Here is an 18,636-nt window from a genome sequence, read left to right as displayed (position 1 = left end):
TATAGGCAAATTGTTCAATAATAATCTACACTAAAATACACTGCTACCTTAAACAAGTGGGACTGTTTCACGTCGATAAAACGCGCAAAAACAAGCATCAAATTGCACTATTTGCAACATCAAAATGCAAAAAGTTCTCACCGTGGGAGGGGGGACACCCCCCTCCCACACCCTCCCCTCCCCCTCGCTCGCTCCGCTCGCTCGGGTTCAGTCGCGTTCATGATTCAGTGAAAAGAATTGATACAAGAAGTGTATTCAAATTATACAATTTTACAGGCAAATTGTTCAATAATAATCGACATCAAAATAAACTGCTACCTTAAACAAGTGGGACTGTTTCACGTCGATAAAACGCGCAAAAACATGCATCAAATTGCACCATTTACAACATCAAAATGCAAAAAGTTCTTACCGTGGGAGGGGGGACACCCCCCTCTCACACCCTCCCCTCCCCCTCGCTCGCTCCGCTCGCTCGGGTTCAGTCGCGTTCATGATATTCATGAAAAAATTAATACAAGAAGTGTATTTAAATCATGCCATATTACAGGCAAATTGTTCAATGATAATCTACATCAAGATATACTGCAACCTTAAACAAGTGGGACTGTTTCAACTCGTTAAAACATGCAAAAACATGCATCAAATTGAACCATTTACAACATCAAAATGCAAAAAGTTCTTACCGTGGGAGGGGGGACACCCCCTCCCACACCCTCCCCTCCCCCTTCGTTCGCTCCGTTCGCTCGCGTTCAGTCGCGTTCATGATATTCAGTGAAAAGAATTGATACTAAAAGTGTATTTAAATGATACCATTTTATAGGCAAATTGTTCAATAATAATCTACACTAAAATATACTGCTACCTTAAACAAGTGGGACTGTTTCACGTCGATAAAACGCGCAAAAACAAGCATCAAATTGCACTATTTGCAACATCAAAATGCAAAAAGTTCTCACCGTGGGAGGGGGGACACCCCCCTCCCACACCCTCCCCTCCCCCTCGCTCGCTCCGTTCGCTCGGGTTCAGTCGCGTTCATGATATTCATGAAAAAATTAATACAAGAAGTGTATTTAAATCATGCCATATTACAGGCAAATTGTTCAATGATAATCTACATCAAGATATACTGCAACCTTAAACAAGTGGGACTGTTTCAACTCGTTAAAACATGCAAAAACATGCATCAAATTGAACCATTTACAACATCAAAATGCAAAAAGTTCTTACCGTGGGAGGGGGGACACCCCCTCCCACACCCTCCCCTCCCCCTTCGTTCGCTCCGTTCGCTCGCGTTCAGTCGCGTTCATGATATTCAGTGAAAAGAATTGATACTAGAAGTGTATTTAAATGATACCATTTTATAGGCAAATTGTTCAATAATAATCTACACTAAAATATGCTGCTACCTTAAACAAGTGGGACTGTTTCACGTCGATAAAACGCGCAAAAACAAGCATCAAATTGCACTATTTGCAACATCAAAATGCAAAAAGTTCTCACCGTGGGAGGGGGGACACCCCCCTCCCACACCCTCCCCTCCCCCTCGCTCGCTCCGCTCGCTCGGGTTCAGTCGCGTTCATGATTCAGTGAAAAGAATTGATACAAGAAGTGTATTTAAATTATACAATTTTACAGGCAAATTGTTCAATAATAATCGACATCAAAATAAACTGCTACCTTAAACAAGTGGGACTGTTTCATGTCGATAAAACGCGCAAAAACATGCATCAAATTGCACCATTTACAACATCAAAATGCAAAAAGTTCTTACCGTGGGAGGGGGGACACCCCCCTCCCACACCCTCCCCCCCCCCCTCGCTCGCTCCGCTCGCTCGGGCTCGGTCGCTTCGCTCCCTCGCAGACTAACCGCCCCCCCTAAGATGAAATCCTGGCTACGCCGTTGGATACTCTGACGATACTTCTTGAGATTTGACAGAAACAGACTTCTTTTTCAAAAATCTTTTCTATAAATCAACTTGATAATATCTCGTGTCATCTATGGATTGTGTCTACGTTTTAGTCTACATTGTTTAATCGGAACATGCTTATTACATAATGTCCATGAATGCAGATTTCCATCTGTTCCATTTCATTTCGATCGTATCGTCCATATCATTTTCAAAATGAAATATATTACACTTTTCTAAATCATCAATAAAATGAGTAGAGTCAAACTTACTATAATCACGAAAATGTATCAAATTATGTCCATACTCTTTTTTATGAGATACCACACATGTATAAATCAAATAATGATCACTTAAGGACACCTTGGCCACTCCACAAAAATCAAGATATTCAGGGATAGAGGTTAATATGTGATCTAAACATTCACAACTTGTTTTAGCAACCCTAGTTGGTTCACTCACAAGTTGGGTCATCATAAATAAATTCTCGATATCATTAATTGGGTTACTGATATCACTATTTACACTATTTCTTTTATAATCATAATTCATATCCCCAAGAATTATGAGTTCTTTTTCTTCCGTTATGATCTTTTCTAATGTATAAAATATAATATCTATATATAAACTATCAGCATTTAGGGGTCTATAAGGACAACCAACAATCAACTTATTAGACTTAGCCTGTGGTAACTCAATCCAAATAGCCTCAAGCGCATCATCACAGAGCTCATAACTTTTCATAAAAGTGAGTGAAGTATGAGTATAAATACATACACCTCCTCCGCGCGATTATTTTGTCTATCTTGTCTTATTACCGTATAATCAGGGATTTGAATTAAATTATCTTGTATTCTGTTATGCAGCCATGTTTCAGATATACATAAGATATCGAGCTTAATTTTCGATAACATAAATCGGACTTCATCCAGTTTGTCAAATAAACTACGTATATTTATGTGACCAAGTTTTAACCTCTTACACTTTGAGAGATTAGCATAACATTTGCTATACTCATCAGTAAAATCATCATTATCATCTTTAAGATTAATTGTTTTCCGTCATAAATCCTGAATGGGAATGCGTACAGAGTCAGCGTTATCTTCAATGGCTGCTCTCTTCTTAGCCAAGGACCTAGAATTGGCAGAACTTTTCTTTATGGCCGTATTTTGCACATTTCCGACATTGCAGCTGATAGGTGTGTCTGCATGACAAGGCACGATGATTTGGTTCACCGCACTTTTAGCATCCTATGAGGTAGTATGGGCTCCCGTGACTCAATGGCGGACCAAAGTTTGGCATCAGTGGGGGCATACCGCGTATCGGGGGTGGGGCTTGCAAGACGGAAGCACAGCTTGGCATGTATGGATGTCGATGTTGTGTATTGAAGGTCACGGGTGGTGGAATTTGTGATGTCGCCATTCTCGTTGATTGGTCGAGAGGTCGGCCGAATTGGTGTTGATCACTGGCATCTCTTTGTAGAGCAAGTGGGTGTGTCTGATGGCTGGAAGGATGCAGTGGTTGGTATTAATGTGATGGAGCTGGTTGTTGCTGGTTGAGATAGTAGTTGTGGTTGTTGCTGTTGTTGTTGCTGCTGTTGTTGTTGCGTAATTGTGGATGTTGTCCGGGCACTGGTTGAGGATGCTGAGGCCGAGTTGTAGTTAGCGGGTGCAGTGAAGATGTTTGGCGCATGTTCGATCTGCTTTGGGATGATTGGGGGAGATGCGATGCTGTAGTATAGTGGGGTGGCAAGTAGAGCTTCCACGGCATGTTGGACTTTCTTCAAGTCCATTGAAAGCTGGTCTACCCGTTGATTGGTGCACTTGCAGCGCATACAAATCCGTTAATTGGCATCACACTGTAGATCACAAAGCTGGCATTGATTCCGCGGAGCGCTACTTGTCCTCACTTTGATTGACTGCGTTCTCCTCGGGATCATTCTCAATAGAGTCATCATGAAGGGTCGATGTGTCAGGGTCTTCATTGCTGTCACTTGAGACCCTCGAGACTACAAAATGGCGGCAAATTTCGATGTTCAGGTTGGGGTACACTTGCGTTAGTTCCCCAAGATAGAAGTCAGTTCCGTTCAGCCCTTCAGGTACAGTTTTGTGGGCAGTTTTTATGAGAACAAGGGCATACAAGATACTGTCATTTGTAATACCTTTCGGTAATTTATACTTGAAGGTTTTAGTTCCTGGGTTACTTTTGTATCTGTGGGTTCTTACACCAGCTGCCATGGATGGGACTGATGCACCAGTTCACGGATATGAGTTCCAGGCACACACCAGAGATGACACCACAAAGTTGTATATAATGTCCTCCAATTGTCTCCGAAAAGTAGATATGATATAGTCAGAGCACAAATCATTGATATAGGTCATTCCTCCGACATTGACATAAAAATCTGAGATTTACAGACCGTGATTCTCGGGGACATTTTCTCAGCCCGTACGCACCTTTGTTGTCAACGTGAATAGTTGCTGCTCGAATGATTGTGCTTGGGCTCTCAAGGAAACACAACCAAAGAAGAAAGCACGCATAACCAAAGAAGAAAGCATGCATAGATACTACACAGGTGCAATCGTTAAGCAAGTGGTATTGTAATGGGATTACATCGTTCATCATATTCATCACTGACATGATATGTGAGCCTTCTATGTCATCACCCACGGTCTGTGCATCATGTGGTTTTTTCAGTTTATTGGTTTATCTGCTGAAGAGTAACAATGAATTCCATAAATCTGTACATGGCACTCAACGATGCATTACATACTACATGATGTGAGATCGTACAAAATGCGTTCTGTAACTTTCTTCTTGCATCATTCCACCCAACATTGTAAAGTAAACGATACAATGCTCTGTTATTTTCCTTTTACGAAGCTTTCCCGTGGACATATCTGAGGTAAGTATCATCATGTTGAAAGGATCTAAGATACACTTCATTTTACACTTTCTTTTCAATAGGAAGTACCACAGCGCCGGTTAGACTTACTGGCGTTCGGTCGGGCCAGTTTAGCGCCAGCAATGTTGGCCAGAATGGTAGAGGCACAATGCGGGGGGATTTCCACGTGTCATCTACAGCAGACTCGGGCATTCCAAAAGGCCCTCAGCAGTGGTACCTGGCCGTCTTCGCCAGCGACAGAGAACAAGGCGGAACCGAGTACGACCGCATAGATAACGTTTTGACCATCAAGCAGTCCAAGACTCCCCTTAGACCTGGATCAGATATGACAATTCGCGGCGTCTCCTTCGAATTCCCTGTAGCAGGTAAGAGCTTGATTCGATCATTACAATACCTAATTATCAGTACTTGTTTGTTTCTTTTTTGTTGTGTGTGTGTGTGTGTGTGTGTGTGTGTGCGTTGTTGTCGTTGTTGTTGTTGTTTTTTTTTTATCCAGTCATTGTTATTAGACTACCTTTCACTGTCACCGAGATGTATTTACACTCACAATATTCCTTGAAATGATGATGATTTCACGAATCCCGCAAACGATTTGAAAACAATTTGCGAATGTCGAAAAAATGGCAAAGTCCAATATTTGGAAAGTTTTTTTTTTTTCTCCGAATGTGTTAAGGGCTAATTTCACGGAGCACGCAATCGATTTGCGAAGAACGCGAATGACAAATCCAACATTTTTCTCCGAACGTACCTGTTCTGATAGCGAAAACCATTTCTGCGCAGTTTGTGGGAAGTTCTCACGACGTATGTGCGAATGTCGTGTGTACCGTAAGTATAGCCAATCACGTACACGAAGAACACCTACGGAGCCGCCAAACACTCGTGAACGTCTCACGACGCACGTGTGATTGTCATGTGTATCGTTGTTAAACTATACAAGACAGCTATAAACTCTTTTCGGAAACATTTCTTCCACGATTATTGGAGTTCTTCGTATACAACTGTAAGTTCTTCGTGTATGACTGTGACTGGCCGTGTACTTTAGCAATGGTACACACGACGTCCGTACATTACTAGTCGCGAGATTTTCGCACAATCTGCACAAGAATGGTTTTAGGCTTCATTGTCGGAACACGAAGAAAAACTTTTCAGAATGCTGGATATGTTTTTACATTCGCGTTCCTAGCAAATCCTTCTCGTGCACAGTTAAATCGGCCGTATGGCAAGCCGTTTTAACATTTAATCATATTTCTTGATATCAAGAAGTCGAATTCTTGATATCAAGAAATAGGATTAAATGTTAAAACGGCTTGCCATACGGCCGTGTAGCCGTTTAGTCATACTTTGATTTGCTCTTCGACCATCGGACAATATATTGCGTTTACACATATACATCAAACTTTTTGAGTCGATCAGTCACGTTTTCCAGGAAAACCTTGCACTTCCCTTCTTCGTGTTGGACTCAATGTACGATTATCAGAATGGCTTAATATACTGTCAATTTCCGTAGCCAGACACTGTGAGAAAACTAATTTCACCTGTTCACTTTTAGGGTGCACACTCATGGAGCACACGAACAATTTGCGAAGGACGCAAATGGCAAAATCGAACATTCGGAAAAGTTTTTCTCCGAATGTGTTTTCCGACAACGAAGCTGAAAATCATTCTTGCGCAATTTGTGCGAAGTTCTTACGACCTATGTGCGAATGTTGTGTGTACCATTGCTAAAGTACAGCATGTTACATACACTAAATCCCTAAGAACACGCGGCGGAAATGCGAACAACGCAATTTTTTTTTTAGTCATCATGGTAGAAACGTTTCCAGGGAGAGATGATAGCTGTCTTGAGTCGAAGTTTTCCCTTTCCTGTATTATTTCTCCTTTCTTTTTCCAGACATTTCTCTGTTGTGTGTGTGTCCACAGTTTTTCTGGGGACTTACCTCCACTAGTAAATCATCTGATCTTTTTTTTTACAGTTTTTCCCACACATAATCTCTAGTTTCAAATGTAATTTTGCATTTTAAGTCTAAGTGTGTTCTGTTTTTTTTTTTTTTTTGTATATCAAACATTTGTTCTCTTCGCTGGCCTTTATTTTTTTTTTGTTATATAGTTGTCAATAATGGTTTGATGTGTGGATGTCCTACCACTACGATTTTAATTAGTAGAAAACGTAGAGCTTTAAAGAGGTCATGCATGCCCTAAATGCATGCGCTAAACGTTTGAGAGAATGTCTCAAAAGGTACGCGAACAGTTTGCGGTTACGTCGTAAAATGATCGGAAAAAATTTCGCATATTCCGCGAGACATTCTCCAAAGTTTCTGGGTCTGTTAAGGGTTTTACGAAGATTTTGCGAACATCTCGCATGTCTTGCGAAGGTCGTGCGCATATGACGAGGCTTTAAAGACACTTTCGAGAACGAATCAACAGCAAATCACGAACAAGTGTGCGGAAAAGATTTGCAAAAAATGCCTTTTTTTTAATTCTCGCTGAAGGAAAAACGACATCCGCGAACTATTGACGACGCTTCCGAACCTCCGCGTTCGTTTAGCGATCTTTTGCAGACTAACATACGAATGCTGGATTTGGCCATTCACGCCCTTCGCTAATCGTTCGCGTGCTCCGTGAAATCATTCCTTTACGCGTGGAATTTTGCACGTTTCAGACCAGAAAGGTGCTAAGGTGCACCTTTAAAGGTACTCACTGGTCTGAAAGGTACAACAATATTGCCTCTTGTCACACGTAAAGGCGCAAAGTCGAACATACTTGTATTACTCCTAGAGTGTAGAGTGTAGTGACTGTTGGTAATTTGAGCACACATTTTCTGCCGTATGCTGTATTGTAAATAGTTCAAGGCCTCCTGAGATTATTTCTTCTCATGAACTTTAACGGCAGCTGTTTTGGCATTTTGATATTTTGATTTGATATAAAACTACAATAAGTGAAACTTATTCAAACTTCATTCAAACTCCTTTTCAGAACCCCCCAAAAAAAATACTACGTATCCATTTTCAGGTGAATATCATTAAAAGGTATGATGCAAATAAATTTGAGTTTGTTTTCGAGGTTAAAGTGCACTATTTGTTCAAAGGTTCAAAGGTTATTCAGAAAGTGATAAATGAATATCATTCTGAGTTGTATTTTTGGGAACAAACCACTCCATTTCATTGTATATTTCCAGAGAATCCATAAGGTTCTCACACGCAGAAACTTAATAGGGGCGAGACGCAAAGATCTTTCTGTTTTCTACGCGATTCTTTTGCAGAACTTGGATGTGGTCGCAAGACGTACTTCTGCATGGAGTTCGGCAAAGGCCGATCGCAATCCTACGAGATGACCCAACCTTCAAGCGGCAAGATAGTGTCATGCTCGAGACAAAATTGTCAAAGTAAGTGGCACAAGGACATTGATTTTTTTTTCTCTCTCTCTCTCTCTTTCTTGTTTACGCAGTCATTCTTGTACCTATACACAAAGCAAAGTTTTAAAGATTCCGTTTTCATTCTATATATCAATTCTTCACTTATAGGAAAGATTACCCTATCAGCCATGTACAGTCACAATGACAGTTAGGGATGATTTTTAAAGGGTCCTTGCATTTAAAAGAAAGAAAGATGCAAACAACCAAAAACGTACAGTCAACATTGTATCAGTAAAAACAGAAGAAATTGTGATGCACATAATCATACTGATGAAGTCCATTTAAAAATATCTCAATGATGCGAATATTCATCAATACCGAAATCAAAATAAAACCTTTAACAATGTGCGAGTATTGAGCTTAATAACTAAACAAATAAACCCTGACTGATGTTTCGATTTAAAGAAGTTATCGAAAATTTACGTGTATTTTTTTAACTTAAGTTTTCTTTATGATTTCCAGTGAAATTTGTCACTCTTTATTTGCAATAATTTTTACTTGCTTCCCAACGATTTTATATAGCGTTCCCTCAGTATTTCGCTAGGAATCCGTTGAGTAGTCGGCTGGAAATAATTAGGTACTTAGTACATGACATAATCATAACATACCTGCAGTTAAGTTTCATCATGAAGTATAGTGAAGCTAACGAAGATGTACAACCTAGATTACGTTACAGTTTTAGACCGGAAAGCTTAAGAGGTCCTGTAGATCAATGAAGATTCAATGAACATTATTCGTTGCCATGAGAATGAACTGTATTTTCACTTTAGCCTTGGTTGACCTCGGTAGTCCATGATTTAAAACTAAAGTTCTCACCGACTATGTCCTCTGTGTTTCATCCAGATTAATCGTGCTGAAAATTCAACGACCCAAACGCCCTCATGGTTGGATCGGAGAAATCAGCTATGAGGCGCTACCGGACTCGGTCCAGTGATCACGTTCATCATACACTTACGCTGACATTTATTGTAGATTTACCTTGTTCAGTCATTAATGTACCATCGTCTACAGCGAGATTCACGTACATAACTGAGTGCTAGCTTCGTAGTTACTGGTGTGTTCATATGGAACACACAGACACATTCCAAGGTATTCCCATGTCACGTCATGACTCTTATACCAGAATACCGACAAAGTATGAAACATTTTGATCAGCATATTTGGTAAAGTGTACTAGTGGATGATAATTATGTAAGATACCATCTGGGAGAAAAGAATAATGACTCAGTTGGGTTGCACAATATATCGCGTGTCTCTCTGTTTAACCTTTGTACATAAGAAGGAAATGAATAATAGTGATTTATAACTACGAGATTGAAATACCGAAATGGATTTATCGTAGGCGGGCGTGATTTTAAATATTTTATCGCAAGATGCATTTCGGTAGTTCTTTCTGCAGTATTCAAAACAAGGTACATGTATAATGTAATTACGTGATGTAGCCTCCATGTAATCTTTCTTTCCAATATAAGTTTCAATCCTTAACATTTCAAATCTTGTTTCTGTTCTTAGCTAATCGCACGTAAAAATAGAAACAATGTCACAATCCCAAGTTAATACATATCTTCTGACAATGTAATGAAATGTTACTTGGAACATAAAAACACTTTCATAAAGTGTGGGTGTACCTGTGTAGATCAAAATAAATGCAATTAGATTTCCATATCCCTACCAATGGTTATTCTCTATGTTCTCATTAAAATATGCCTGCATTATATATGGTCCGAACTAATCTATATCAAGGAAAGATTATGCATAATAAACGATCAAGACCTTCAATATATCGCTTGTATCTGTTCTTGCGCTGAAGACTGCATGTGTTATGGTAGCAAAAGCTGTGTATGTAAGTTGGTGACTATGTTATAAGTAAACAACCAACGAATGTGAGAGGCATCTGATAAATAGTGTATATATATATATATATATATATATATATATGCTTATATATAATACTTATAATATTTAATGCGAGAGATCGATCCTGACCGAAACGTCTCATTGAGGAGCATAATTTATTATGTGGAAGAAATCAAATTTGAGGGGAATGTTGCTCTCTATTCTATTTTTTTTTTCATTTCATCAAGCTTTTCGTACTGTCACGGTTTCATCAGGATCTACCAAGAAAACGCACATTACAATTGTCTAGATGGCATAATGTGCCGTGATGTATGAATATTATGTATATATATATATATGTATATATATATATATATATATATATATATATATATATGTATAAAATGATGATATCGATCTTTTGAAATATTACCTTTGCACAAATCAATTATTTTACTTACCAAAAATACAATCTAACATCATCTCATCAACAGAAACGTATACGTGTATCATAAACAATACATATGAAAACATAAATTCAATTCCTTTATCATTCTTCCGAAGTATGTTGATCTTACTTTGCCTTCATTTAAACATAAAATATGTATATTGGTTTCAGTCATGTATGTTAATGTATATCTACAAATACATTATATACATAATATGCATGCATTGTATACATATGGACACATACAACACACACACACACACACATTTATATATATATATATATATATATATATATATATATATATATATATTCAATTTGATGTTTATAAAATATATTTAGATATTACCAAAAAGTAAATGTAATAACTTAATATATGTAATAACTTAATAATATATATAGCAATGATGACATTCTGTGAAATTACCCAGGGCGTAAGTGGTTTGGTTGCGACGTCTTGCATTACAGCAGTATGCACAACTGTGTGATCTGTGCTAAGCGCAAACTCATGTTCTGTCATCAAAATGTCACAATATATGACACTGAATTATAACTACTATTGTTTTTATATATACAGTTTACAATCAAACATTATCGTATTAAAGAAATCAAAATCTTATTGCAAACTCCATCAAACACCATTACACATATCAATCATATAATCATATTGACTCTTTACTCATAAATAATCACTGTACTGATTACTGCTGTAGGAGTAATGCATATATGTGAGTAATATTGAGCGTAATTATTTATCAAAGACAAAATTGGGGCCCGATTACTTACTTTAAACCCTTAGCCCGTTTTATTTAAACAAAGCCTTTCAAACTAGAATTACCGTGACAACGTCCGGGTAGTGTCCGAGAAATCTTTTTTTTTTCTTCTTTTTTTTACCCTGCCTGTTGAAACGGTGCCCGCAAAATGTTGCTCGGACGTTGTCTTGGTGACTTTTGCCAAGTTCTACTCCAGCCAGCTAGGATAATAACCGACAGCCCTTCTATTAGAACGCAGCCGCGGTAACATTGCTTAGATACACTCAATACGAATTCTCAATATTGCAGACAGACAATGATTGACACGCCACACGCCAATCACGTGCATGGATTATAACCACTGATCCCTATGTGTTATAGTTGACACCAGTGATAGCGAAGGTAGATGGGTACAACCAAGAATAGTAGGCGGCGCTGGCCGGTGGGTGGGGTAGTCGCATCAATGGACATACCCCATTCGTGAAAACCTACCCGGAGAAAGTTTTCTCTGTGTGTCTGTTAAAACGGTTCCTCTCACTCCCTCTTGCCTTTTTATTGCTCGAGACGAGAAATTTGTTCTCCGGACGTTGTCCCGACCTTGTCGCGGTAAGGTCTGTTATTAACAGGGCTTTGGTGTTACGCACCCGATATAAATGTGAGTGACTTACTCGGGAGAAGACATGGAAGAGGAGAGAGGAAAATGTGTTGCTTTCGTTGAGAAAAAAGATAGGATGGACAGAAGAATTGACGGTTATGATTAGAAAATATCAGAAAAGAAACAATGCGATAATGGAGGGATAAGAAAGGGGATCTGACTAGAGATGAAAAGCGAGAACTTCAGGATAAAGTGACGAGCCGTGTTAACCTCTCATAATCGTGGCAGATGAAAGGTGCGCAGAGTTAACAGCTCTCTTAGACTGCGAATGGACCTTTCGATAGGAACACACCAGTTAGCCTTTAAGACACCAAGACACACGTAGTCGGATTAAGAAGACTAATCAAGTCTATATTACGTGTCTTTTTTGTGTTTGGGGAGTACATACCAGAGAGATGGCTACTCTTTGACGTACAACGTACGCAGAAATATAAACAGTCGTTATATAGTTCCATTGAACACGTCGTCTGGCTGGCAGCAATATGCTCATGTGAAACAATGTATTTGCCTTCTAGGGTATTTTTATTGTAATGCGCAGGATAAACTGAACTTTTTTCAGGGACATATAGTGTGCGTGGCGTAGCAGGTGCCTTATTTGACTCATCCTCAGTGCTTTATCGACATAGCTAAAAACGGCATATCTGTCAAAACAGACTCCTCAAATTCTGAAAAATAATAGACCAATCCATTGTTTCAAGGATTGGGAGCTGAAGTCGTATACTCTTTCCTTTCCTGTAATATTCCCATTTTGATATTGAAGCACCCAAAACGACACGCACACAAACATGAACAAAACATAGGCATCGACCATCCAAATGAAAATAGTAGCATATAAAACCACCCGGATAATTACCCTCCAGGACAATTTTCCCCATGAGCAATTACCGCCCGGACCACTACCTTTCTAGGACAATTAACTTCCAGGGCAAAACTATCCTCCGGACAACTACCCTCCTAGGGCAATCACAAACTGGAAAATTCCCCTCTAGGACAACTGCCCCCCCCCCTCCGTAACTACCACCCATCAGATAACTTTCACCGAGGGGTAGTTGTCCTAGGGGGTAATTACCTTCGAGGGTAATTGCCCTACCAGGATATTTATCTGCGAGGTAGTTGCCCCAGGGGGAATAACCCTATAATTCGGGTGGTAGTTATCCGGAGGGTAGTTGTCCAGGCGGTAACTGCCCGGATACTAGTACTGTCCACGACACATCCATCTAATGTCCAAACACAAGACTGAAGGCAATCGAAGATTGCTTGTTTCTCCGTCTGTCAGTAATATGCCTATTTCTGACTGCTACCGAAAATCACAGACCTGTGTAGCTGGATATCAGGGAGCACATTTGCGAAAGAATGGCAAATAGCCTGTTCATTTGATATGACGCTTCCAAAATTAACTTCACGGATGAAGTATGTCTTGGAAATGAAACTGAACTTGGATCACAAAAGTGTCAGGCCGCAGGCGGATCACCAAAGTGTCTAGGCGGACTTGACCCTGCTTTAAGATTTCCACAAATACTTAGAAAGTATGCCACTCTCCCGCTCATATTGTCATATCAATAGGAAAAACAACAATCGAACTCGACGTGAATACGCAAAACATTCAGTGTTTAATAGTCACTAGATCCTATACGGTTTTTCGACGCTGTCCAGGGTTTCATAATCATTATGTTGATTGTGCAGCTCCAAGGGTTGATTGCACAATTGGAGAACCATGAATAGTATGCACTAATCAGACACAATCGAGCTCTGCTGTGGCTAGGAGTGATCAGGCTAAGTATCTAAAAATAGGTCCATCTTGATCCAGGTAATTACTGTGCAATGAGGGAACAGCACCGACTTTGCGTGTCATCGGGAGAACGCTTTCGGCGCAAGAGTACCCGCGCGGCTGTGGAAGAGCATGCCGCATTCAAATACAGCTAGCCCAGTGCGCTCGCGCCTGTAACTAGACGTCATCTTAGAGAAGAGAGGAGGAGCACATCCGTCCCTTGGGTTATGCAAATATGAATTAATCATCATGATGCTAAGCTTCCGGAAAGCCTCTCCGGCTAACCCCTTGCCCCTCCGACTGCCCTGGCCCTGCCGTTCCTGATTACCTGCTGCCGGTAGCGTAATTACACTTCCTAAGCAGGGGGCACACCACAGCGGAGCTTACTGTCAGTGCGCCTTGCTTGCAAATGACGCGCGATGATTGGCTAAACCTTGCCGCCAAGAAAACTTCAACCAAGGTCTTGTATACTTACAACAGTTATAGGTGATTGCGCGTAAAGTGGTTGATTCTTAATTGTTGCGGGAAGAGAGTGTCTTTTAACTTCGAGAATTCACTCGAAAAGTTTGATTCACCAGTATTTAAAAGTGATATGTTTGAGTTTAATTATCTCGAAGTCCTGCCGTCATAAGTTTCGTTCGCCGAGCGACAGAGAGCAAGTTTAACTGCTCGGACTAAGAGAGCGAGCTTTCTTCCCCAAATGGAATTCGGCAGCGGCAAAGCATCTCTTGATTAATCTCGTAGGTTTGGATATTATCGAGGACTAATCAGTCATACGTCATGGGGCGAGGAATGCAGTTGATATGCTTCGTGTCCCCCATGGTCAGGGTCCGAGTTTTCTCATGTCTGCGAACTTTGAGTTACTTCGTCTTCGTCTGGTCTGCCCTCTTCCAATCTGCGGCTGGGCAGATTCACGGCCGCAACGGACCGTTCGAAAGGGTGGCCAGACTGCTGCAGCAGAAGCAGGAGACCAAGCTCGGGGCCCGGTTGGACCTCGCTCAAACGCAGCTCCTGATAGACACACTCTTGCAGCGGGTTGACTGTTACCGCTCCAACAAGCCGGAGGTCTGTGACTGGGTAAGATTTTGTTGTTGTTGTTGTTGTTGTTGTTGTGTTCAAAACTATTTTCTTTCGAGAGGATAGAGTATCTACTTTTTTATAGGGCTTAATAAAAAGACTCTGACCACTGAATTTACGGAAGTTCATGCATTTACATTCTGTCATACAGTCTTACATCACTTACTGTAATATCGTTTTGGCTTGTGAAAAGACTGAACTCAAATCATTGCTTCTCCTTCAAAAAAAAATAAAAGAATAAAAAAGCTGTCCATATTTGCACGTACTCGGACTACATGTCAGTGTGCGAACCCATTGTTCTCTTTCGATTGCACACGCTCTATAGATGAAGAGCACTGCCAAAGAAGAACAAAAGCACTTTCAATGGGTTATGCAATTAGCCACTTGCGTTGCTCTGTCAGTGGATAAATCATTTGTTTTTTTTTGGCATACTTGAGGTTTTTACAAGCAGAGAAAAGAGTGAGTTGCACATGAAGAGCAATAACTAATGGCTACGGCCTAATGAACCTCAGGAACATTCTAGTCCTACAATATTTGTTTATTTTTTTTTTCAATTCAAACATCTTTACACACGTCAACTCGATCCGATGTGCACCTTTGTATCGAGTCCCTAAGCTACCAGTGAGAGTAAAATATCTATTATGGTTTGATATAGATCTAATATAATATTCAGCTGAATTTTTCCCAAGGAAACAAATAGGTAACACTTACATTCTTTTTCATTCATGTTATTATAGAATTGAACTTTCAAAAGGTTAGAAGGTTCAGCAGGTGGAACAAAAGTGGGAAATTTACCATTTCTCCATTAAATAATGTATTCATATAGCAAAACAAAAAGCTACGAGTATGTAATTAGTTTTCTAAGGTTTGCCTCCGCTACTCATATATATTGGTGGAAACTTAAAGATTAAAACCAGTTCCTCGAGGGATATGAGACCAGTTTTAATGGTAGTATCGTACATCTTTGTTAATACATCTCAAATGCAGGCAGCAAATGGCACTAATTTAGAATCAATTGAAATTAAGGATATCAATTTAGCTATATCATCAAGTTATTCAGATGTTTACATCATTATTTTCATTAAATTCTAGTGGATACACAAGGACACGGGCCACAAGTATATAGGCCCACATAATACATAGGCAATGTAGGTATACATTTAAACGTATACATATCTATATATATATATATATATATATATACATAAAGACGCATATGAAGGGTTGTTAACAACAGTGTACCTTGATACCTTGATACCTTGATACCTTGATGTAGTAATCCCTTGAAGCAACTTGTACATGAAGCTATACTGGGATGAACTCGAACTGTGTGTCATGAGGGGGTGTCATTCAGTGTATGTACAGATGTCTCATTATCATACAATAAAATGTGAGTATAGGTGCTCAGTGCGAGTAAAAACAGCGTCGATCCTCTTACACAGTGGCTGATCCAGCAGGAGGCTGCATTGCCCTGAGGATGGGCAAAGCAGCTCCTTGGAATAATGTTGGGTTGGCGGTGCTTACTACGGGTCCCGGCAGGCGATTCCATAGTCTTATGGCTCTTGGGTAGAATGAATACTTGTGGGAGTCAATGGTGGATCTAGGGATTGTGTATTTGAGTTGGTGATCTTGTCTTCCAATGTAGTTAGCTGGGGTGATATCGGGTGGGAGGGGCATGGCAACCAGGTGATGTTGGATTTTGTGAAAAAGTGTGCATTGTGCAAGAAGGCGGCGAGAGTGAAGGCTATCCCATCCGAGTGCTGTTACTATAGGGCTGTGGAAGATGATGTTGGGCTGTAATCACATAGGACAAAGTAGATATATACAAACGAATATTTGAAGCAAACTCTGTTACGTCTGCATTACTTCCCTGCAACTCAGAACATGAAGTGCAGATCCCATGACGCCAAATCTGAGGCGGGAACTCATTTTCTCCATGTTCTCATGCTGCTTAACGTGACCACAAATGTGACGTTTAAGAACACAAATTACCGCCACCTTACGGACACAAATAACAGGATACAAACACTACTTGCATAAACAAAATCGTTGGTCTTATGCCAAAAGGGCCTTAAACCACTACCAATGTTATGCCAAAAGGCCCTTAACGCTATAGACTTTGTACACTATTATAGTGTCCTTTTGGCATAACAGGGGAAGTTCTTTAAGGCCCTTTTGGCATAAGGCCGACGAAATGAATTTTTAAAAATCTATGTATGATAATCATAAACGGAAGAATAGACGATGAAGAGATAGTAGAGCTACGGCGTCTATACTAAAGTTTAAAGAGGATAGCTATTCGTCCTATCTATCACATTTACAGGGTTTTAGGAATGAGAGATGCAGTACATTCAGTTGCGTGGCTAGAGAGATCCATGTAGTAAGTCCTGTTACCAGTCACCGCCTTGCCATGAGAAAACTTTAGCTGGAAAATGCCTTTGGAATTTGTTCATTTCTTCAGAACTCGACACTTCCGACACTTATTCTAACTTCACCCTCACAGTCACAAGGTAAAGGAACCTGAGATACAAAGACAGTTATTCGTTTGTAAGAAGCATACTTACAGTGTATTTCTAATTTTCATTCAACTCCTTTAGTCTTCACAGCGGAACTGCAACTTTTGGGCCCGTTTTCTAGACAAATTCGTCTCTCTGTTGGCAAAGTCGACTCCTTATATTTCTTGTGGCAGGATTCGAATAGAGCAAACCAAAACATTTATCACTTGGATGAGTCAGAAAATGAATATTTGTTTTGACTTTCATTACGATGGAACGCATTTGTAAATTAGAGGTTCTGTGAAAGTGATTTTTGTGTACTGGTGAACACATTCGGTGACGTGATGCTTTTATTCTTTTTCTTATCTAATTTCATTACTACGTGTGTATATATACCGGGTCATAGTCACTACACTCCCTCCTCACCGAATCCCTATGTCCCCACGTCGAATTAACTTCCAGCTTGCAACAAGTGAATCATCGGCTATGCGGGTCCAGAGGAGCACATTTTCGTCCATATCAGAGAGTATTTATAGTAGCATCTCCGTATCCGCCATGTGAACTTTTAAACTCCAAGATATTAACGATGGATCGCCAGCGGGACAGCAGCTTAAAGGGATGGTATAGTATTGGTTGAGGTGAGGATTCAGCTTTTCAATTTTTGCAAGATACTTAGAAATCATTTTATTAAAAATTAAAAAGCATACACTTCTAAGAGAAATTCAAAGTTTATTTCATGAGAATCTGTTTTGAAATGGCTGAAGTATCCAAAAACAAAAAACAAACAAAGTAAAACAGAGCGCTTATGATAACAGGTGGGTCCCACCTCTTATTAGGATCGCATTGTTTTTGATATCTCAGCCATTTCAAAACCAATTCATCAAAAGAACTTTTAATTCCTCTTAAAAATTATGTTCTTTCATATTCCATAAGAAATTTCTCATTATCTAAAAAAAATCATCATCAAAAAACTTTGGAAACCGCAATATCCATTTCAACCGAAACTGCACTATCCCTTTAAATTCTCACAATTGTCTATACAAGTGTAGGTGTGCATGTGTGCTAGGGTATTACGAGTATGGAGGGGGGTAGGTGTGTTTATGTGTGTGTGTGTGTGTGTGTGTGTGTGTGTGTGTGTGTGTGTTTATGTTGTGCGTCTATATAACTGTATGATTACTGAGTGTACTAACCAGGCTGTTTTCTATGACCATCATAAACGGACTTTGCAGCTGACTATACAGTTGGACCGTGAAGACTATATCGCTCTGCAGGATTCCAGAGTGTGAAGTAACAATACATGACAAAAACAAGAGAGAAATTCTGTACAGTCCTGCTAATCGACCGCTATTGCCAAAGAATGAACAAAAACCACGTGAGTTGA

At 39.8% G+C, this 18,636-nt stretch overlaps 2 protein-coding genes across 2 annotated transcripts in view; both read left to right on the top strand.

Moving 5' to 3' along the window:
* LOC139731752 (uncharacterized) overlaps window positions 1-9,989 on the top strand; it is a 116,687-nt gene extending 106,698 nt beyond the window's left edge. Inside the window, exons 12-14 of the mRNA XM_071642634.1 lie at window positions 4,875-5,177; window positions 8,072-8,194; window positions 9,068-9,989. Coding sequence (XP_071498735.1) covers window positions 4,875-5,177; window positions 8,072-8,194; window positions 9,068-9,072 — 431 coding nt within the window. The 3' untranslated portion in view covers window positions 9,073-9,989. The remainder of the gene's footprint in view (window positions 1-4,874; window positions 5,178-8,071; window positions 8,195-9,067) is intronic.
* A 4,474-nt stretch (window positions 9,990-14,463) lies between these two features.
* LOC139731767 (zinc transporter ZIP12-like) overlaps window positions 14,464-18,636 on the top strand; it is a 53,820-nt gene continuing 49,647 nt past the window's right edge. The window contains exon 1 of the mRNA XM_071642647.1: window positions 14,464-14,760. Coding sequence (XP_071498748.1) covers window positions 14,464-14,760 — 297 coding nt within the window. The remainder of the gene's footprint in view (window positions 14,761-18,636) is intronic.

The sequence above is a fragment of the Diadema antillarum genome, unplaced genomic scaffold (genome assembly GCF_040938485.1).
Source record: "Diadema antillarum isolate AM-2024a unplaced genomic scaffold, OU_Dant_1.0 seq00000384_RagTag, whole genome shotgun sequence".
Taxonomy (NCBI): Eukaryota; Metazoa; Echinodermata; class Echinoidea; order Diadematoida; family Diadematidae; genus Diadema; species Diadema antillarum.
Note: the sequence above shows the minus strand (reverse complement) of the source record. Positions and strands in the feature narration are given on the sequence as shown.